Below are 22054 nucleotides of genomic sequence, written 5' to 3'. Positions count from 1 at the left end.
AACCGGTCCTGAAGCCACCTGTGGGTGGGGCAGAGGCTGGGGGGCCAGGCGGTTGAGGTGACACACTGAACTTTCTGTGTATGTGTGTTGGGGGAGGGGCGTGCCTGTGCGGCTATGTTCACACGTGGAAGCCAAATGGACAACCTCCACTGCCCTTCCTCAGCTGCTGCCCGGCTTGGTTTTAAAGACGGGTAGGTAGGCTTGGCAGGTAGGCTGGGCTGGCTGGCCAGCAAGCCCGGGGATCTTAGCTGTCTCATCACACCAGTGCTGTGGTCGCCAACGTGTGCCCCCAAGCCTGGCTTTTTGTTTGTTTGTTTGTTTGTTTGTTTGTTTTGTAACATGGGCTCTTCGGGTCTTGCTTAGGTCCTCATGCTAGGCAAGCGCTTTATAAATGAGGTCCTCTCCCAGCCACTGCCCCAGCCCGAGACAGACTGTCTTGGCACTCACATAGCTTCCAACCCGGTTGAATTTGCTTTGTTCTTTTGTCTTTTTTTAACTTCTTTTGGAGCTTAGACAGTACATCCTTTTCTCGAAACTGCCCCCCATACTCCTTTCTCTCTTTCAAATCCGTGGTCTTTCTTTTTTTAATTTTGTATTTTTCATTTCTTTTGTTTTTTTTGTTTTTTTTCAAAACAAGCTCTCTCTATGTATCCCTGGTTGACTTAGAACTTGATGTGAAGACCAGACTGGCCTCGAATACCACGGAGTTTCGCCTGAATCTACCCACAAAGTGCTGGCCCCGGCTGGGTCTCCTGCCGGATGTGCTGCAAGGGTGCGACACCGCTTTCACGGCCATGAGCCACATCGTTCAGGTTGCCCACGGTATGATATGAAATCGAGTGGAAAGCTGGACGTAAACAAACGCATGGCCTTAGCCACCTCCTGCCAACTAGGCAGCATGTGCGCTGAACATATGTGCACCCTGGATTTCTCCATGGGGTCTAGGGTCAGTTTGCTTCTGAAAGACTTTCTGGTCTCACTTGTCTGGTGTTCAGGCTGCAGACAGAGGCAGTAGTGAAAGAGGAGGAGGCCGTGGGAAGGTGGCTAGGCTGAGGGGGCGGAGCCAATCAGCTCCCAGTGGTTGCCTGAGGCCTAGAGCCAGCCTGTCCCAGCTCTTCAGGGACCTCCAGACATCTCCCTCTGCCCCCCATTCACCCCAGCCTTGAAAACCATCTCTTCCCCAGCCTGGCCCTCAGATCTCAGTCTGCAGGAGCTGCCTCCTCCTCCTCCCCTATCAGTCTGCTCCTAGCCCTGGGGCTCCAGTTTCATCCAGCTTTGAGAGGATCCAGAGGATATTCGCAGAGGGCTCAAAAGGATGCTTGGCCCCAAGCACAGCTCAGCGTCACTTGATTTCACTACTCGTAACTCAGGGCCTCTGATCTGCAATGGCCGCCATAGCCTTGGTGCCCCAACCTGGCAGCCTCTACCCACTCCTCACCCTGCCTCCCACTTTCTCTACTGGTCCCCGCCACCTCCTCACTGTCCCTGCAGGTCTCCTTGGCTGGCTCCTGGACTTTTCTGTCCTTCTCCCTGGAGAGTCCTTGGGTTGGGACCTGCTTCCTCTCCCCTCACCCCCAGTGCAATGGCATTAACTGCCATTGGTCCACCGTTGGGGTCCACCAGTCTCTGGCCTACAATCTGACCCTGAGCTCTCACCGGCCTTGATTGCTCCTCCCGCCATCTTCCCCAGACACTAACCGCCCTTTCACCTCCCCAGGCTCAGACTCAAAGCTGACTCGCTGATACTGTCTCCCAGCCTTGCACCTGCCAGGAGAGACCTGAACCTGCCCCCTCTGCCTCACCCTCCTCCCCACCTTCTCTGGCCTAGAGACTGTGGTTCTCCTGCCTCCACTTCCCCTCTAAAGCACATCAGGCCACACTCCGGTGCCATGCAGAGCCCCAAAGGGCACCGCCTCACTTGGCATGAAGCCCCTCCTGCCCAGGAGGTCCCGAGGGCTTCTGGGACAGTTGCTACCTCTCTGAGCATCACCCTCACACCCACCTCACCTTTGCACCTACTCTCTCTGCCAGGAACTCTCATTCCAGAGACACCCCCCCCCCCCGCCATGGCGGCTCACCCTTCACTCCAAGTCTCTGCTCAGAGACTCAGCTGTCACCTACCCATGGAGGCCTTTCTACCAACTCTCTCTAGTGACCTCACAGACTAACCCATCCATTAACTGTGCTCTTCTCCGCCGGAATCTTGCTCTGCAGATGAGAACTCTCATCTGCCCCGCCCACCGCTCTATACCCAGTTTCTAGAATGAGGCCATGTACACATAGGGCTGGAAACCTTGTCTGTTGCTGATGTTTCCTTTGGTCGGGTTTTGGAGATGACATCTAATGTATCCCAGGCCAGCCTCAAACTCCCTAGGGAGGAGAGGGTGACCTTGAACTTGTGATCCTCCTGCCTCTGCTGCTCAAGTGCCAGGATGGCAGGCGTGCACAGTAGGCCTAGCTCTACAGAAACACCTGGTGATTCCTTGTTACCCACTGGGTATGGGTCAAAAGCTCCTTTCACTGCCCCACCATGCCCTGATGAAGGGGATGCATAGCTACTGTATAGGTGGGTAAACTGAGGCACTGCAGGGTGTGGTGACTGAATTGCTAGAAAGTGAAAGCCACTTCAGACCCAGACAGGCAGGCCCCACAGCTTGTGTCTAGAGGTGCTGGAGCACAGCAGCCTGCCGTGCTCTCATGACCCAGGATCCCCCACACTCCTCTGCTGGGGGGACCTGTCCCCACGCTTAGCCCTGCCTGCGGCTGTTCCTTGGGAGCTGCCTCTCAGGTGCCTGGCCAACTTCCGACTTCCGGACAGAGGTCATTTCCACAGGGGACTCTGAGGACACTGTGGAGCACCCTGTCCTCTTAGCCCATAAATATGTTATCAGGCATGCAGAGGGCCAGCTGCTGATTAAGACCTGCCCTGCTCCTGCCAGGCAGAACAGCTAATAGCTCTGAGGACAACTAAAAATAAGTTGCCAGTCGATGGAGAGGAATCACCCAGGGACATCAGGGCTCTGCAACAGTCACTGCCAAGTGGGGCCGAGAGAAGGCAAGCGACTGGGTGGAGGGAGCGCAGTGACCAGGCCTGACTCGCAGGAGCCAAGCAACGGCTCCTTTCCCCGTGTCAACACTTGCTCCGTGACCAGAGTCGCTGGTTGCCATCTTAGTTCCTCACATCCAGCTGATTCTCCAGAGTCTCAGTGGCCACCAGAGCCTCCTCACAGTTGAGCTATTCCTGACCATAAAGGGAACCTGAAGGACTCAGAAGCCAATGCTGGAGAGATGGCTCAGAGGTTAAGAACACTCACTGCTCCTTCAGAGGACTTGGGTTCAATTCCCAACACCCACATGACAGCTCACAACTATCTGTTAACTCCGGTCACAGGGCATCCGGTGCCCTCTACTGGCCTCTTAGGCAGGAGGTACACAGATGGCATGCACACACTCTAAAATTAAATAAATCTTCAAAATAAAATTTTTGTTTTTCAAGACAGGGTTTCTCTGTGTAGCCCTGGATGTCCTGGAACTCACTGTGCCAACCAGGCTGTCCTGGAACTCAGAGATCCGCCTGCCTCTGCCTCCTGCATGCTGGGATTAAAGGTATGAGCAACCACTGCCTGGATTAAACCATTTTCTTAATAATGATAATAATAATAATAAAAATCTCAGAAGCCTCCCAGGCCTCACCTCTCCCGGGGGAGATTCCGAGCCGTCATGTACTCTTCCTTTGGTGTGCTTACTCACCTGGCCTCGGCCACGGGCAGCTCCTTGCTATAGCCCCATCCCTTGGCAGGCTCCAACCCCAAGACCTTCGCACTTGCTGTCTCTCTGCCTAGAATCTTTCCAAATTCCCAGATCTCTGAGGCTAGCTTCCTCGACACACAGAGGCAGCTCAGCCTTCCAGAGAGGCCTCCCTGAGCCTCCAGCTGTGACTTCCAGGACGGTTCCCATGCCAACCCTGCTTCCCACCACACATCCACACACCACCACCACCACCACCCCGCCACTGAACGTGTTTCCTGGACCTCCGCTCCCTGCCCCTGCCTGTCTGAAATGTCCCCAGAAGGACCCGCTGCACGGACTCAGAGCAGCCTTTCAGTGATTCTCAGAATCTCTGGTCTGCATACTTCAAAAACAAAAATTAAAAAAAAAAAAAAAAAAGTCAAGGTCATAGGAAACAGTGAAAAGAACAGAACACCAGAAGAATGGAGACTGGAGAGGCAGAACGGCTTGGTGCCACACAGGAAGCTGACGCAGAGGCCGGGGCCAAGATGGTCCCGAAGTGGCTCTGATGCTTCTCCTCAACTGTCCACTTGAGATCTAGAATGGCCCGAGAGGCCAGCCTCTCGCACGCCTGTGAGGATAGTCTTGCCTTAATCAAGGTGGGAACCACTCTCTCGGTGGCTCAGCTCCCAGGCTGCTTCCACACTGGGCAAGGGGACAGGAGAGCTGAGCGGTCACAGCTGTCTCAAGCTCCCGCCGCCGTGACTTTCCCACGGTGATGGACTGGACCCTGGCACCGTGACGTAAAACACATTCTCCCTGCCTGAAGAAGCTATGGTCAGGGTATTCCATCCCAGCAACAGGGAAGTTACCAAGACAGGCACAGCTGGGATGACTATGAGACGCAGGTTAGACCACGATCACGGGGCTGGGCTAGGCCTCCTAGTTTGGCATCAGGCTGTGGTCCTGCAGAACGTTCTTGCTCCTCGGAGATGTTCTGACGTGAGTAGAGGGGAAGAGTTGGGCTATCGGCAACTTAGCCACAAACAGGACAAAAAAATCACAGCAGGAGAGGCAAAAAGAAAGGGACTGAAGTGGGAGAGGCCGGAGAACCAGGACAGCATGGTACAGGAGTTCTTTCAACTATAAAGTTTCCAGGGTCCACAGGCAAAGCCTTCCCAGCATGCACAAGGCTCTCATCCATCCCAGCCCCATATAAACCAGGCATGCTGGCCCATATCTGTAATCCCAGCATTCGGGAGGGGGAGGAAGAAGATTACATGCTCAAGGTCCTCCTTGGCTACACGGCAAGCTTGAGGCCAGCCTGGGCTACATGAGATGCAGTTTTCTCTCACTCTGCCATTTTTCCATATGTTACATGAGCTAGCCTATCATATGGACCACCTGTTTACGAAGGCTGGCCAGGAGAAAGAGTCGCGGGTTGGGGCGGCCGGAAGACCGTGTGCTCACGTCTTCACCTGCTCACACCTGCACCTGCAAGCGAGCTGCACGCCTACACAAGCACACCCACCTGTGTGGCCCAGAGCTGCAGCACGAGGGCCCGGGCCTGCATGTCCTCCGACACCCCCATCTCCTCCAGGTGCCTCAGGTAACTCTCCAGCCAGCTGCTCCTGTCAGCTCTGGTGGCCATCCTGGCTGGGGACAGCAGCTTCCACAGGCGGTCTTTAACACTGCTTGCATGGTCTTTATCCCCTGCAGGGACAGAGCACAGAAGGGGAAGGTCATGGTCCCCTCTGAGACAGAGCCACCCAGCCTCTGTCTTTCACAAAGCCACAGGCGTTCTGGGGGTTTACTGGCGGGAAAGCTTGGGGTAAAGGCCTGTTAAGAGCGCCTGGGGGTCCATGTCACTTAGCAGAAAGGCATAGGGCCTGTTCCTTTGAGAGAGTACGTCTCCATAGCAAGAACCCAGTAGAGATTTGATGAATGTGGGGGATTTATGGGGCCATTTAGGAGAGCCACCCTTGAGGAAACAGCCTCCCTCCCCAGGACCTAGCTCAGAGCAAGGCCAGACCATCAACGTCAGACAAAGGGGTACAGCGTACCAGGAAGAACCACAATGGCCATCCGTGAGGGGCACAGATCGGGGGTCTCCACTCAACTTCCTCTAGGTCAGAGGGGTAAGGTTAGCAGAGAAAGAGACCTGAGCAGGCTGTGTAGACCTGAGGAGACGGGAGACATCCAGGCCGCTCCAACCCACCCTCAGGCATAGTGGAGCAGGAGGCTTCACTCAGGCAAGCTCGTGTTTTCTAAGGAAGCTGAGAGTCTGGGCTGGGCAGTGGTGGTGCACACCTCTAACGGAAGCACTCAGGAGGCAGAGGCAGGGGAATCTCTGAGTTTGAGGCCCGTCTGGGCACGAGCAGGCGTAGGAGAAGTCCTTTGCCCACAGGACAAAGCCGGGAACCGAGAGTCGACACAGACAGAGCACCACCGCTGATGGTGGTCTGAAAGCTACGAGGAAAGACGGGGTTACTGACACGAATGCTACACAGGGAGCGGCCCCGTCCGTCCGTCACATCCCCAGGGACACCACAGTGGCTGGCATCGCCCGGCAACACTTTTCTGGGAGCTACTCTCATCTTCACTCCCCACCTCACAGCGTACGCACTAACACAAGGTTTCATGGTCTCCAAAAAAAGTGGGAAAGTGGGAGCCAGGGGTTGCTAGAAGCACCCTTACTGTACATCAGGTGACTTGGCCGATAGACTGAGATCAGGCAGCCGGTCCCAGGAGCTTGGGAGGGTGGTGGGTGTGGCTAAGCCTAGGCTTCCTTAATGTTTCTGAAGTTGGCTGGCAACACTTTCAGACAATGGGCTCAGCCTCTTGATATCATTTCGGGTGATGCAGCACTCCTGATTTAAAGGATTGGGCCTACGGGCTCATGGGAAGCACACCGCTTTCCTGGGTCTCCCAGTGTGGTGGCTTCTTGAGAGCTCAGTGTCCTGGGAGCCCGGGCCCCAGCCAGGTTGACTGTGACAGAAGCCCCAGGTGAGATCAGCATCTGGAGATTTTAAAAAGCCACCAAGGGACACAGGCGGTCACAGCATCACTCCCCACTCCTGCAATGCCCCAGATGTCCCCAACGTCCCCTGACCAGATAGCCCGAAAAGAGGCAAAGGGCTTAACACAGCCACAGAAATGTCTGACTGTCCCGGAAGCCCGAGGTTACAATTGCAGTCTCTTCTTGTGCAGTCATCATGGTGTGTGTGTGTGTGTGTGTGTGTGTGTGTGTGTGTGAGAGAGAGAGAGAGAGACCCCATAATTATTATTTCGTTGCTGCATCATAACTGTCATTTTGTTATTGTTATGACTATCGTAATGTAAATATTTGTGTTTTCCGATGGTTTTAGGTGGTCCAACCCCACCAGAGGGGCCACAGCCCACAGGTTGGGAACTGTTGCTCTGTTGCTTTCCACCTTCTTTTTTGAGGTAAGGTCTCTCACTGAACCTATAACCTGCCTTTTTAGCCACACTGGCTGGCCAGTGAACCCCAGTGCTGGGCTTACAGGCGCACATCACCACACTGAAATTCCACTTAGGTGCCGGAGATCCAAATCAGGTCCTCATGCCCTGACATCAGGTGCTCTACCTGCTGAGCCACTTTCCCAGCTCCGGATTACTATAACAACTAAAAGCACCTCAGGGCAGTCTGTCCCATCCCTGTGCCCCAAACAGTTGTGAGAACGGAGAAGGCGGAGAAGGCGACCCGGATCCGGGAGCCACAGAAGCCTGCGTTGCTTGGCTCTGAGTGAGGCTTGGCCTGTCTTCTGGGCCTCGGTCACGCTCTTACTCACAGAGTGAGGCTCCAGCCGTGTACACACGAGCCTCTCCCTCGTCGCTCTGAGCCCAGAGATGGCCGGGTGGAGGTGAGCTGTGAACGCTTGGTGTGTTACCTGAGGGCCACACTGTGACTCTTCCTATACAGGCCTCCTGTGGGGTGTGGTGGCACAAACCTGTCCTCCCAGCACTCGAGAGACAGAGGCGAGAGGATCACTAGTATGAGGCCAGCCTGGGCTACAAAGTGAGCTCCCAGACACCTTGGCCTGCACAGCAAGAGTATCTCCCAAACTCCTTCGCAAAAGCCCTTTTTCATAAAAAAAAAAAAAAAAAAAAAAAAAAAAAAAAATCAAATAAAACAAACAAACCATCTTGTTCCTGCACAAGACTCCTGAGGCCTTAGATGGTCAGCTTTCCTTTCACGTGTATGTTTTGGCAACGTGAAGACATTTATATTTGAAATATACTTGAAAAGATGGAAAATTTCACATATACACAGGGCGCACTAGGAGAAAGAAAGCCAGTGAGTGCATGCCTGTGATTCTAGCACTCAGTTGTGGAGGCAGGGACATTGGAAGTTCAAAGTCCTTCTCGGCTACCTAGTGAGTTTGAGACCAACCTGGGCTACAAGAGATCCTGACCAAATATTAAAAATATATATATATATACACATATAATTTTATATTATATAACTTTATATACCTAATATATAACTATATTTATATTATATATTTTATATTAATATTATATAAAATATTTTATATTTTATAAATATGCAATATTATATATTTTTATTTATTTATTTATTTATTTTTGAGGAAGAGAACGAGAAGGAGGCAATTACCAAAGCGTTCACACTGGGTGTGTAAGAATTCATTTTCTTTCTGCCTCATCTCAATCCTCGAAGGCAAAAATCTGAACACATCACTGCCACATCTGGACCAAGGTGGTTCCGGCCAACGTCCTGCGCCCTGGTCTCCAGCCACCGTGAGTTTCATGCCCTTCTGTTTCACAGATTTGGAGTCTGCTCTCCTATGCTGCTCTCAGACGGTGCGGTTTAATCAGCCCCTTCTCTGGTGCCGGTCACTTCTAGTCCGGCTGTCACAGGTAAGTGACCATGTGTATCTTTGTGGGCCACCGTCTGTGAGTGTTTCTGTAGGATGTTTTGCCTGTTGGCTTTCGGTGCACGCCCCACCCACAAGGGCTGGGAACCCGAGGGCAACTGTCCGACACTGCCACCTGCTGCTAGCTCTGGGAAATGCAGCCTCTCATGGCTGCGTCCTCTGCATCACTAGGCTCCCATGGAGGAAGGGACAGTGAAGAAAGGCCAGCTTTTTCTGGAGAGGCAACTGGCGCCGGGATGGGACACAAGTTTAGCACGAGGGACTTTGCAATCAGACAAAGCGTGCCTGCTCTGCCACCCACCTGCTGCCCCGGTGACACGGGATTCGCCCTGTGAGCCTCTGTTTTTCTGCCTACAAAGAGGGACCCCGCAAACATCATACCCCTGGGACCGCGTTAGACTGTGTGGACACCTCACAGAAAGAGCGCACAGAGGCTGGAGAAGCCAAACGGCGCCTCAGCACCCAGGCAGGAAGGTAAGCAGGCTGCCTGCTGATGCCCTTCTCTGCCCTCCAGGCTGGCTAGAACTTAAAGACTGATGACTGCGCTTGGCAATGCTGTGAAGAAACTCAAGCGAAAAGGGGAAGCCACCAGCCTCTACCCGACAGACCAGCAAACCAAAGGGAAGACAGGTGGCAACCCTGGCTAGGGTAGATGCCTCATCTCTGGGTGTGAATTGTTCCATTGCTGTGCACACCTGTAGTCCTAGCTCTTAGGAGACTGAGACAGAAGGATCCCAAATTTAGGGCCAGCCCAGTCTACAACAAAATGAAGCAGAAAGAAAACGTATTTAAAAAAAAATCCTAAGGTGAATCTCAGACGTGAGCACACTCAGCCTGGTTGATGCTCAGAATAAAGTTGTCCTCAGCAAGCCATGATGCTAAGACCTCGGCCAACCCTAAATTCCAAACGGTGAGATCACAAAGATGCGGGGAGGTGGAGCCCAGAGTCTGTAGGCTCCCCTTCCCTTCTGCTGTGCTGTGTCACCATTCCAGGGGACAGAGAAGTGGCTGGATCAAAGCCACCAGCAGAGAAGAGATTCCAGAACACAGATCTGCTCTGCTCCTTGACAGGCTCCTGTCAAATGGCTTGGTTTCCTCCAGAGCTCTGAATCCAAATGGACCGCTGTGGATGTAAAATGTGTCTCTAACAGGCTCGTGTACTGAAGGCTTGGTTCCCAGCTGGACCATGGAGAGACAGCTAGATTGTAAGGATACTAGCCTCACGGATGGGTTAATGGCCAGATGAGTTTATAGCGGGAAAGGGCTATTGGGAGCAAGGCCCCGGAAGCAGCGGGTCATGGTCTGTGCCTTTGAAGGGTGTACCTCTCCCCTAGACCCTTCCTCCAGCTTCCTCCACTTCCTGGCAGTCATGAGGCGAGCAACCTTCTCTGCTGTGGGCCTGCTGCCCTGTCATGTTCAGACACACCACAGGCCCACAGCAATGAAATGCATCCTTCCACCTTTAAAGTGCTTTCCTTGGAGATTTTATCACAGCAAGAGTTTCACTGCTCCTTTTATATCAATTAATTAATTAATTAATTAATTAATTTTTGGTTGTTTGGGACAGGGTTTCTCTCTGTAGCCTTGAGTGTCCTGGAGCTTGCTTTGTAGACCAGGCTGGCCTTGAACCCACAGACATCTGCCTGCCACTGACTCCCAAGAGCGTGTGCCACCACGCCTGGCTCTTGTTGTTTCTTGAAGGAAAAAAAAAAGACCAACCAGTCTGCGCATGGGACCCAACCACTCATTTCTGCTGTGACCTCATGGTGCTTACCCACTGACAGGGAGCCTCGAGCCAGTTTGGGGAGCAGCAGGTCCAGCTGGCGGAAGGTATGGAAGACATCAGCCGAGTGGACGCGGTCTTGAGCTTGGCTCTCCTGGGTGCGTGGCAAGGCCTCCACTCCATACAGGGTCAGGTAGCCGGCTCTGTGGTGACAACAACAGGTCAGGCCCTGTACTCAGTCCCTACCCTGCCCATTCCCCTCAGCGTGTCCTGGAAATGTAAGATGAAATAAGCCCTTTCTGCCCCAAGCTGCTTTTAGTCGGAGAGCTTTATCACGGCAACAGAATGAAACACGTCACTCTGCCTTTCCTAAGCTCCCCCAGTCAGGGGTCTCCTGGGAGAGGGTTTTTCAAGAAGGGAGAAGGGAAACAGGAACAAGGTAGGATGAGCCTGAGAAACACATGCCTATCCCCCATCCCCACCCCACCCCTCACCACCTCACCCACACCGTGGCAGCCTTAAGCCTGCAATGAATGCTGGGTCAGTGGTGGAGGCGGGGTAGGTAGGCTGACGGAGGAACAGTGAATGGGTGGATAGCTGGATGAGGGCCGTGGTGCAGGGATGTGCCTGGATGAGTGGATCGATGGGTACATGGATGGGGAGTAGGGTAGCGGATGGATAGATGAATGGATGGAGAGGGGGTGGATGGGGGAGTGGTGGATGGATGGGTGTTAGGATGACTGGAAGGATAGACAGATAGATAGGACACACTCCTGAAGAGTCTGGTGACGGGCCATGACGAGTTTGTCTGACAGGAGCTATCCAGGCTACCGTCCCATCCCACTTCTCTCTTCAGTCCAGCCCAGCGTCTGTGTTCCTGGAGACAAATCTGTGGGATAAGAGACTCACACCCGCTCTTTCCTCTGGGCTAAGAAGAAGCCCACTTCTCCCTATGAACAACTAGGGGTCAGAGGCCAAGGTCAGCCTTCCCCACACCTCCTCCTGGAAGGTTCTCTTCCTTCCCTCTCCTAACTACTCTGGGCAGATGTGGGGAAGGCATAGCCCAGGAATGTTAAGTCAGCTCCTGCACGAGCTTACGTGGAGCCAGAAGGCCACTAGGTGGCGCTCTGTGCCATAAACCAAAAGGGAGCCCGCTGTGCAGGGTGCAGCATGTTACCAGGGAGCCAAGGAGGCCAGGGTGGATGCGACTGTGAGGGAGGGTCACCACAGGGCATGCTGGGAGCTTCAGGTGGTGATGCCCCACAGATTGGGCCAGATGGACCATCACCTCATATCTGCCTCCTCCCTGAATCCTGCACTCAGGTAACTGCAAAGACCCAGGACATCAAGCCTGTTGGAGGCAGATGCTCAGGCCAGGCCCAGACCCTGGGGCTCTCCTCATGCTGGTGGCCACCTGCCCCTTCCCAAGACACCACTCCACCTCAAGATCTTGTTTTTTTAAGGGTGTTACCAACCGTTGAGGTACACAGTCCCCCCCACCCTCCCTTGCTGTCAAAAGCCTTCAGTGGGTCCCGCCAACAGTGTATTCTTTCCCTCTCCCAGGTCCGGATTATCACTGCGACCAACCTAGGCTGACTACACACGAGTCCTAGTGGGTCTCCCTGCCTGGTTCTCCCCTATAGATGTCCTCTACGCAGGAACGGACATTAGATTTCTAAGTCCCTAAAGGACCACCATCCAGCTGAGCACACATTCCAAAGCCTTCCCGCAGCAGCCCGTGAGGCCGGCTTCTGCAGACATCTCCACCCCTCCTCCCCTCTTCCACTCACCCCTCTGCTCTGGCCACCCTGGCCCCCTCATGCCGCTCCTTCCCACCCCGGGACATAGCACTGGCTGTCTCCTCACCAGGGTCTTAGCACCGAAGGCAGCCCACAGCCCAGCAGTGAGATCCCAGCGCTGAGGCTGAAAGCCCCTCCCCCAGATTTGCCATCTCTGGGTCTCTGCCTTCTCAGGCACAAGGGACTCGTCTGCCGTGTCCCTGCTCTGTCCCGACAGACTGCTGAGAACCCAGCGCTCGGCGGCACTCGGCTGAGAAGATGCTTCTACTGCAGCTATGAGGTCTGACCTCAGGTCAGGCTCCCTAGTCGGTCTCCCAGCCATCTTCTCTGCTAGCCTGTGAGAGCTGGAGTCTAGCGGCAGCACAGATGCTCTTCGATGCCCAAGTCATCCCCCTACCCCCCGCCCCCCGCAGCTCTAGAGAACGCTTGGGGCCAGTTTGCAGCCAGCAACTGCTTTACCACTCAAGCTGTGTGCGGTGAATTTGGGCTCCCACCTGATCCACCTGGTTTCCACATTCTGCCTTGAGCATCTTCCTCAGGGGTCTCCACCCCCACCCACCCACCCACAGGGTCCTCCCAGTTCCCTTGGCCATGACAAGGTTCACCTGAGTACGGAGTTGTAGGAGAACTCTAGAAGGCCTGTCTCTTGCCAACCACTGCCTGCTTCCGAGGCGCCACCCAGCAGGACAGTGCGGAGGTTGGTGTACATGGCTTCTGTGAGCGCCTGCAGGTCTCTGTGCATGAGCGTCCTGAGGCCATCGACAGAAGGTTATTAGCCACTTAATGTACTCAGGGAAAAAAAGGCTGCACGAATGTCAGAGGAATAAGTTACCACGGAGGCGCTGTCTTACAGTGGAGAAACGAGGAGGGCGGCACCGGGACAAGGCAGCACAGCTAGGGACAGGTACAGCTGGGGCTAAAACCCTAGTTGGCCCCCACTCCACGTTACGAGCTCTGGCCAGGACAGTCTGTCCTTGCGTGGTGCGCAGACTTGGACAAGGGACACACAGACTTCTGGAGAAGGAAGCCAGCTCCTCTTCTGTGAAATCAGAGGGCTGCTAATACTACAACTCCAGATGGGCGGGGCACGGGACAAAGAGGGATCTGGCTCCTGACCCAGTCTCCTCATGTGTGGACCTGAGAGACACAGTCTAGGGAAGCATGTGGTAAGAGTGAGGGGAAGCCTGGACCTCCTCCATGCTGACCAAAACCTGGGGGGCTGCTCAGAGCCCAGGGTGAGAGGCTTCATCCAAGCCACAGATAGCAGCAGGTGACTGGACTGGAGTGTCTAGGGGACAGTGCCTATGGAACCTACCGGTGGCTACAAGGACCCTCAGGTGTAGGCCAGGCAGCTGTTCTAGTGCATTTGCTTTTTAACTGTCTCTCCTGGACAGTAGCTTGGGGCTCTGCTCGCTGGTTTTATGTCAGCTTGACACAGGTCAAGGAGGGGGTCACAATTGAGAAAATGCCTGTGGGGCATTTTCTTAATTAGTGATGGGTGGGGGAGGACCCAGCCCACTAAGGGTGGCCCCATCCCTGGGCTGGTGGTCCTGGGTTCTATGAGAAAGCAGGATGAGCAGGCCGTGAGAAGCAAGCCAGTAAGCAGCACCTTCCATGGCCTCTGCATCTGCTCCTGCCTCCAGGTTCCTGCCCTGCTTGAGTTCCTGTCCTGACTTCCTCCCGTGATGAGCAGCAATGTGGAAGTGTAAGCCAAAAAAAAAAAAATTCCTTTCCTTTCCAACTAGCTTTTGGTCATGGTGTTTCATGACAGCAGTAGTGACCCTGAGGAAGACAGCAGCCAGGCACAACAGGATGTGGGGTTGAAGCCCCACCAGGGCCCACCCACAGACCCGTCTCAGCACTCACGGTTTCATCCTGGACTTCTCCTCGCTGGGGTTGAAGTTTGGAAGCTGCAGATCAAAAATCCTCTCCATGAGGAAGATGGCGTAGGGGTGGAAGTCCAGCCGTGTCCGAGGCTCCCACACCACTGTGTCATAGGAGTGTGGGTCCAGGAGGACAGTCACATACCTGCCCCCCACCAGCACCTATGGGAGGAGTGGTTGGATGGGAATGATGTCAGCACTCTGCATCATTCAGGCAAGCACTGTGGGAAAGCACTGGCCCAGCAGGCACTGGGCAGCAGTGTTTGTCCTATAAACCAGGACTGCCACTCACCCATCTACCGTTTCAAAAATTAGGCTGGGAGAAGGGACAACATAGCCAAAATCTCCATGCTGAAAAGTAGCAGAGCTAAGACCGGCCAAAGCCTTCTAAAAGCAAAGGCTGTAGCCAGGCCTATCATCGCAGCTACTCAAGAGACGGAGGCAGAAGGATTCCAAGTTCAAGGGCTGGCAGGATCAGAGGGAATTCAAGGCCAACCTAGGTAATAGTAAGACCCCGTCTCCAAATGAAAAGGGAGAAGGGGGCTGGGATATGAAAGTGAAAAGTGGTATGGCATTTGCCTAGCATGCATGAGATCCCAGGTTCAATCCCCAGTACCACAAAAAGGAAAAGGGTGAAGGGGTGGATGGACATTGCTGAGTAAATGCCAGTAAACTAACTGTAGGTGAATAAGTGAGTCAGGCAGATGGATAAATAGATGGAGGTCAGAGAAATCAACTGAAGCAAATGGATGTATAGACGGAAAACAGGAAGGCAAGAGGAAGGAGAGAAAAAGAGGCATTAGGTGGGAACAGAAGGACAGATCAATGAATCTGTTAGATGCATGGCTGCATGTTAGAATGTTGGGGACATTCGTGACAAGATGCTTAAGTAGATCAAATAACGGCCCGAAGAATGAACGCTGGAGGGCTGCGAGCTGGAAGCATTCAAGAGTAAGGGGTGTTTGAATGGTGCTGAAGAGAGAGATGGATGATGGATGAGTGGGTAGGTGATTGGGCAGATGTTTAGATGGGTGGGTGGATGGGTGGGGAGGGAGTGTGGAGGGGGGTGTATGAATACAGCAGTAGATGTGCAGAGAGTAGACCAGAGTCAGGTGCTGAATGGACAGATGATGAGCTTTGGGTGGACTATGGTAGATGGAGATAAGGGTAGGAAGATGAACGGAGGGAAGTCAGTGGAAATGGAATCTAGGGACGGAAGCTGAATGGGTATTAGGTCAACGAGTGGAAGAATGCTGCGTGGATTCTGATTGGTAGATAGAGGCTAGGGAGTGGTTAAGAGCACTGGCTACTCCTCTAGAAGAACTGAGTTTGGCTCCCAGCACCCACGTGGTAGCTCACAACCATCTGTAACTTCAGCACCTGTACAGATGTCATACACATACACACACACACACACACACACACCAAACACACAATTGTATATATAAATAAAAATTAATTTATTAAGAGACTAGATAGATAGATAGATAGATAGATAGATAGATAGATAGATGTAGACAGACATATTAGATGAGTGTACAGAAAGATAGGCGGATAAATGAATGGGTCAACGTGCAATGTTTAATCTTAATTGCCACTCTGACTGCATTGAGAAGCACCATGCCTGGCGCCCATCCCTGAGTGTGCCTGCCTGCCAGGGCTGTTCTAGACACCCTTAGAGCACAGAGCTCTTCTGATAACTGATACATGGTGTATGCACAGTTGGACAGACAGATGGACAGTCAGCCTCCCCTGGGTAGGTGATAGATGGACAGGTCGGTGTGTGGGTAGCTGTCAAAGGAGTCGGTGGGCCCCGTGATGAGCCGGCCACTCACCCCTTCCCCTCCTAGAGATACTCACAGTAAATATGTCACCGTGCTTCTCCTTCATCCGGGTAAGGAAGCTGGCAGCATCTCTCCCAAACTCCAAGGCATGGCCCAGCCAGGGGATGCTACCCACATCCAAGGGAGGCTCACCGGGCCGCCTGCAGAAGCCACAGCACCACGTGATTAAAGGGAGGGAGGGGACAGAGAGCAGAGACCACCACGGGGAGGTCAGGGGATGCTGACAGAGGTGGAAGGGCCTGATGGCTTCTGAGAGAAAGGCTTGCCAGCAAGAGAGAACAGCAAGAGCAAAGGCCCTGGAGGTGGTGCTATGGGCTCAAAGGACACGATAGAAGTGGGTATGGGTTGGCCAACAGAGTAATTACAAGGGAGTGTAGCCCAGAGCCAGAGAGGTTGTGGCTGAGCCCCTATGGTCATGTGGGTAGGAGGACTGTGGCTTTGTCTCTGAGTGAGATGGAGGTCCTGGGAGGGTCTGTGCTGAGGATGACTGGTGTGGGGAAGATCCATGAGCCTCTGGGTAGAGAACGGACACAAGGGTGAGGGTGGAGGCTGAGGGCCAGGCAGGGTCTACTGCGTAGGTGACTCCCTGTGGGAGGAAGCTTCCAAAACCCAGCAGAAGGTCCAGAGTTCTCTGAGCCAGTCTAGGCTCAGGTCATCTCACATTCCCTCTTCTGCCCACAGGAAGAGAGCAGTGTCAGGGACAGGCTTCATCACTCTCTCACTGTCCTCAATGGCTCCAAATCTGAGCGCCCTCCATTGTAAGAGCCAGGCCATGCCCTTGGGGGAAGGCCAAGAATGGAGGTTGCCTCGACAACCCACAAAGGTTACATCTGTCCTGTCCAGGGTCAGAGTTCCCTGGGGAAGGAACACTGTAAGGTACTTGCAGGTCCCTGAGAAAGGCAGGGTCCCACTACAACCCATGGTGAGCACGCTGATCTTTCCTTGACATGTAGCGTGTGTGTGTGTATGTGTGTGTGTGTGTGTGTGTGTGTGTGTGTGTGTGTACATGTGCAAGGCCTGGAGAGGCCAGAAGAGTGTATCAGACTCCCTGGAACTGGAGTTACAGGCAGTTGTGAGCAGCTCAATACGGGTGCTGGGAACCAAACCAGGTCCCCTATAAGAACAGCAATGGAACATCTCTCCAGCCCCAGGGAACAGTCTTTAAAAGAAGCTTCCTGCCAGGCGTGCTGGTGCACACCTGTGATTCCAGCACTCTGGAGGCAGAGGCAGGTGGATCCCTGTGAGTTCAAGGCCAGCCTGGTCTACAAAGCGAATCCAGGACAGCCAAGGCTACACAGAGTAGCCTTGTTTCAAAAAGCCAAAACAATTAATGAGTGAGTGAATGAGTGAGTAAACAGATGAGTGGCTGAATGAATAAATGAGTGGCCAGTGCATGGATGAATAACTGACAGTGATTCAGTGAGTGAATGAAAGTCCGTGAGTGAATGAATGAATCATTGTCCTATGTCTCCTCTCATTATGGTTCATTCACTCACTCACCAAATATTAACAAGGAGACAGACTCTGCCCTGGGTACTGAAGACAGAGCAGAGAACTGGACAGAGGGCCTCCAAACCTATCTGGAAGTGAACAAAAGAGACACAATTCAGCCACGGAGAACAAACATCCAGCTTAAAAATGCATGAGCTGGCCATGGCCCTGCACATTGGTGAGGTCAGCCCTGAGAGGCTGAGAAGAAAGAAGCATGAGTCTGAGGCTAGACTACAGAATAAAACAGTCTCAAATGAACAAGGGCTGGGCGTGTGGCTCAGTAGTCCAGTGCCTGCCTATCATTCATGAAGCTACAGATTCAATCAATCCCCAACCCTGAATATATGTCTATAGATAACGGATGGATGGATGGATGGATGGATGGATGGATGGATGGTTGGAGATAAATATTTAAAAATGAGCCAGACACTCTGGCCAGGCCTGGAATTGCAGCACTCAGATGCTGAGCCAGGAAGACCATGAGTGTGAGACTTGAGTTTAATGAAGACTGTTTCAAAAGAAACTAACAGACAACAAACTATTAAATGCACAAAGATTTGAATGGGATGTTCCCCAAAGAAGATGCCAAAATGACCGGAGGGCATTTCCCCGGTTACCACGGAAACACAATTACAAGGTACTAATTTGTACCCACTCTAATGGCTACATTTTTTTTTTTTTAAGTTAAAAGGAAAAGAAGAGTTTGCAAGGATGTGAAGAAACTGGAACACACAGATACACGGACGCAGCTGCCTCGTGTAGAAACCGGAAACACACGGACGTACACAGATGCAGCTGCTTCAGAAGCCAGCCCAGCAGTTCCAGAACGGGTAAACGGACCACACGATGAAGCAATTTAGCACCAAGAAGCAGAAACATGTGCATGCATAAGCAAGTAGACCATTGCACACAGCAGCGCTGTTCACAACAGTCTTGGAGCAGAAACGACCCTGCACCCACTGACTGATGGCGAGATAAGCTAAATGTGGTATGTCCGTGCTGCGGAACATTATTCAGCCTTGAAGGATGAATAAAGCAGTGATGACTCTTAAAGTCCCGGTGCTAAGGAGAAGCCACACTCAGGAGACCCACCCGGCCAGGAATACATTAGTGGTTGCCTGGGGAGCACGGATAGAAAATGGCTGCCGACAGAGACAGGGTTTCTGTTCAGGAGAAAATGTTCTGGAATTAGGGGTGCTGTCTGTTGAACCTCGTGACTACACAAAAACCCTTGAGTTGCCCAGTTTTGAACAGTGAATTTTATGGTAGGTGGATTACATCTCATTAAAGAAAAAGTACGGAACAGTGGCTAGGAGAGTGGGAGACTGTGTGGACCAGGATGATGAAGGGGGATGTCCCCAGGAGAGGCTTGAAGCGTGAGAAGACTTTGGAAGAAGAACCTACAGGCAGAGGGATGGCAAGCGCAAAAGGCCGGTGGCAGTGTGCTGAACGGGGTCTTCAGGCTTGCAGCAACTCGTGTGGCCCAAGAGGAGAATGGAGAGATGACGCGTAATGACGACGTTAGAGATGACCTTGAAGACCATGACGGCCTGAAGGTCAAGGACAGTCTGCCTTCCATGTCAAACACAACGAGGATCCATCCCACGGAGAGGTTAAGGCACGAGTCTTGCAGTGATGTGACCGGTTTTTATATTAGGACATCAGTAGAGAGAGGCAAGAGGAAAGACAGAGGGGTCAGGAGAGCCCAGTGACTGTCCAAGAGGGGAGGCCTGGCATCAGCTCCCCCAGTTCCAGAGTGAGGGACTTTGGTTCACATCCAGCAATTCAATGCAGCACGCGCTTTCCCCTGACCTCCTCCCTCCACTCCTCCATCTGGCTGACTCTAGCCTCTCTAGAGAGTGTGCCAGGGTGTGTGGGACAGGATGGCCAAGGCTGGGGGAGACTGAAGCAGGCCTAAAGATGATGTTGGGGGGGGGCACATGAAGTGTCTTACCCTCCAGCTTCCTAACACCCCCCCCCACACACACACACACCAGACTGCTCTGGATCACTCGCAAGCTCAGCTTCTCTGGGCTCAAAGGAGACAAAGCCAGCGTGTCCCCGGTGGCAGTGACTTCCAGGAACTGCCAGGGACCTTCTTCCTTCCTAATCCCTTTGAAGCCCTGGGCTGGAAGGCTCTTCTGGAATGCAAAGAAACAGCCCAGTAGCCAGCGTGCACCTGCCCCTACCAGCCCAGGCCCATGTCTGGGATCCAGACCCAGAGCAGCGGGGTGTGCAAGGGAGGCAGGGAGGCCAGTGGTTACCACCCAAACACGGACGTCAGCTTGTGACTTAGCTGTTCTCAGCTTCAGTTTCCTTGTCTATAAATGGGAAGAGTTACATTAGGAACACTGTCAGTCTAATGAGGGTGAATGCGGTGCCAAGGAGAGCAACTGACCCCCGGCAGCCAGGAGCAACTGGGAGAAGGACCCAGAAGTCCCCCAGTGTCATTTACTGAGCCATGGCTCCACTTGAATTACCACCCATACCATCAGTCGGTGTCACCGTGCTGGGTCATAGCAGCTGCTGTCCAAAGGCCAGAATTGTGTTCCTTTCAAGGAGCAGCATTTCCCACCAGTCCCAGAAAACTGAGGCATGGAGAGACTGAGGCCGTTGCCTGGAGGTTCCCTTCAGGAGTGCTGGCTTTTGACCCAGAGCCCGTCTGACCCTAGTGAGCATTTGTCACAGACTGATGTCAGCAGCCTGCCATGAGCAGGACCTGTGATTATCCTTTGGCCATCTTTGGGGCCAGAGGTACTTCCTTCTCCAGGCTTTACCCTACCTCAGTGATGGTGCAATGAATCAGGTGTTATTTCTGGCCATGCCCTTCTTCCCACAGAGAAGCCCAAGAAAGCACAGACAAAGGCAGGAAGCTGGAGCCTGGGCGCCTGGGCCCCTCAGGCAGCTGGCTGCAACCCTGCACTGGACCCCAAGCCAATCCAGGCCCAGGCCACATTCCAGGATGACTCAGCCTCGGACAGTGGGAGGTGGGGAGAGCGGTAAGGAGGCTCTATTTCAGGGCCTGCGGTCTCCCAAGGCTAATTGACACTCTCACTCTTCTGAGGCTCTGCCAGGCCCGAGTGGAGCTGGGGGAGGAAAGCGCTGAGGCTTGTCCCTTCCATCCTAGGCTCCAAGGAGCAAGATGTCCCTTTGGACTCTCTCCTAGATAGCTGATTCTCACCGGGCAGGGGCCTCTAGACTCTGATGAGTCCTAACTCACAGAGCTCCAGGGCCAGCCGTGCCACCGTCTTTGTGAAGCAGGGGAGGGAGTCTGGGGTGGCCCTCTAAGGTAACCCTGGCTTGACAATGGTGTTCTCATCGGGTGAATATATTCCAGAACAGAGGACCCCGTGTTCACTCAGACTCTGGAAACTGCGCCTGGAACGTAGTAGGAGCTTAAAGAATATACATCACAAGACTAAAGTGTGCACAGAGTCAGACTCCGTGAGGAGGCCTGCTTCCCAGAGCTGCTGAGAGGGCCAGGAGGGCCAGGCAGGTGAAGGCTCTGGCAGCCCGGGTTCTGGAATGCCCAGCTCAGAGGCTGGTTCAGTCGGCTGTGCAATGCTGGTAGGCCGCCCAACCTTTCTGTGAAAACTTCAATCAGAGGCAGAGCAAGAATCCTGGGAGAACATGCTGGGAAAGGGCTCAGCTCTCCTCTGCTGGTTAGGGAGCTGAAATTCTCTTTAACCTGCTCAGCCCAGCCTTCCTCCAGAGCGCTTCCACAGGCCTCCGGGGCTGCCGCTTACACAGGCCATCCTTAAGCCATTCTGTGTTGCTTTTCCCCCTTCATCGCCTATTAGAAAGGGCAGGTGGCAGCTGAGTGGGCCGTGGCCTGGTAGGTAGAAGGAATGCTTGCCGAGCATGCTCGTAGCCCTGGGCTCATCCTCAGAAGGGACAAACTGAGTGTGGTTAAAAACCCCCAGGACCCCAGCACACAGGAAGTGGGGACAAGAGGATTCTGAGTTCAAGGTCATACCCAAGGCTAGCCTGAGATACTTGAGACTCTGTCTCAGAAAATAAAAATAAAAAAAATAAGAGGGTTTTTGGAGCATCAACATGCACAAAAAAAAGCCTGACATATCTGCTTTTTGAGCTCCAGGCTCAGAGAGAGACTGTCTCAGAAAATACGGTAAAGGAGCAAAATCCCTGTATCTACTCGCACCACCCACCCAAGGGGCCAGCGGGCTGGTCAGTGGGCGGAGACGCTTGCCGCCAAGCCTGGCAACCTGAATTCAGTGCCCGGAAGGAACCCCACAAGTGGAAGGTGAGAACCAACCCGGCCAAGCTGTCCTTGACCCCCACCCGTGTGCCGCAGCACACGTGACCACACACATGCACACACAAACATAAATAAACAAATGTAAACAAATCCTCGGGGAAAGCAGCTGGAGCCACGCACGGCCTTCTCACTGAGGGCTCTTAGTTCGGGTTTTGCTTTTGAAGTAGACAGGGGAGTCCAGTTTCTTACTGGCATGAGCCAGCACAGCAGAGGAACCTGTAATGGACAGACCAGCTGCGTGCTGGAGTCACAAGAGTAGGAGGAAGAGGCCGTGGCCAGCTTTGGAGAGGGCTAGGCCACGGGGTCCATGAAAGTATGACGTGCTCCCGTTTCCACGAGAAACTGGGCTTGCGTACGTGAAGCCCTCCACCCACCCCTATCTCACTC

The 22054-nt window shown here is 53.4% G+C and overlaps 1 protein-coding gene across 1 annotated transcript in view; it reads right to left on the bottom strand.

The window, feature by feature from the left end:
- Ptgis (prostaglandin I2 synthase) overlaps positions 1-22054 on the bottom strand; it is a 34538-nt gene that overhangs the window by 5795 nt on the left and 6689 nt on the right. Inside the window, exons 2-6 of the mRNA XM_021637803.2 lie at positions 15914-16037; positions 14037-14215; positions 12776-12919; positions 10423-10574; positions 5261-5442 (exon numbers count right to left, since the gene is read on the bottom strand). Of these exons, the coding sequence (XP_021493478.1) occupies positions 5261-5442; positions 10423-10574; positions 12776-12919; positions 14037-14215; positions 15914-16037 (781 nt within the window). The remainder of the gene's footprint in view (positions 1-5260; positions 5443-10422; positions 10575-12775; positions 12920-14036; positions 14216-15913; positions 16038-22054) is intronic.

Source organism: Meriones unguiculatus, chromosome 4, assembly GCF_030254825.1.
Source record: "Meriones unguiculatus strain TT.TT164.6M chromosome 4, Bangor_MerUng_6.1, whole genome shotgun sequence".
NCBI lineage: Eukaryota > Metazoa > Chordata > Mammalia > Rodentia > Muridae > Meriones > Meriones unguiculatus.
Note: the sequence above shows the minus strand (reverse complement) of the source record. Positions and strands in the feature narration are given on the sequence as shown.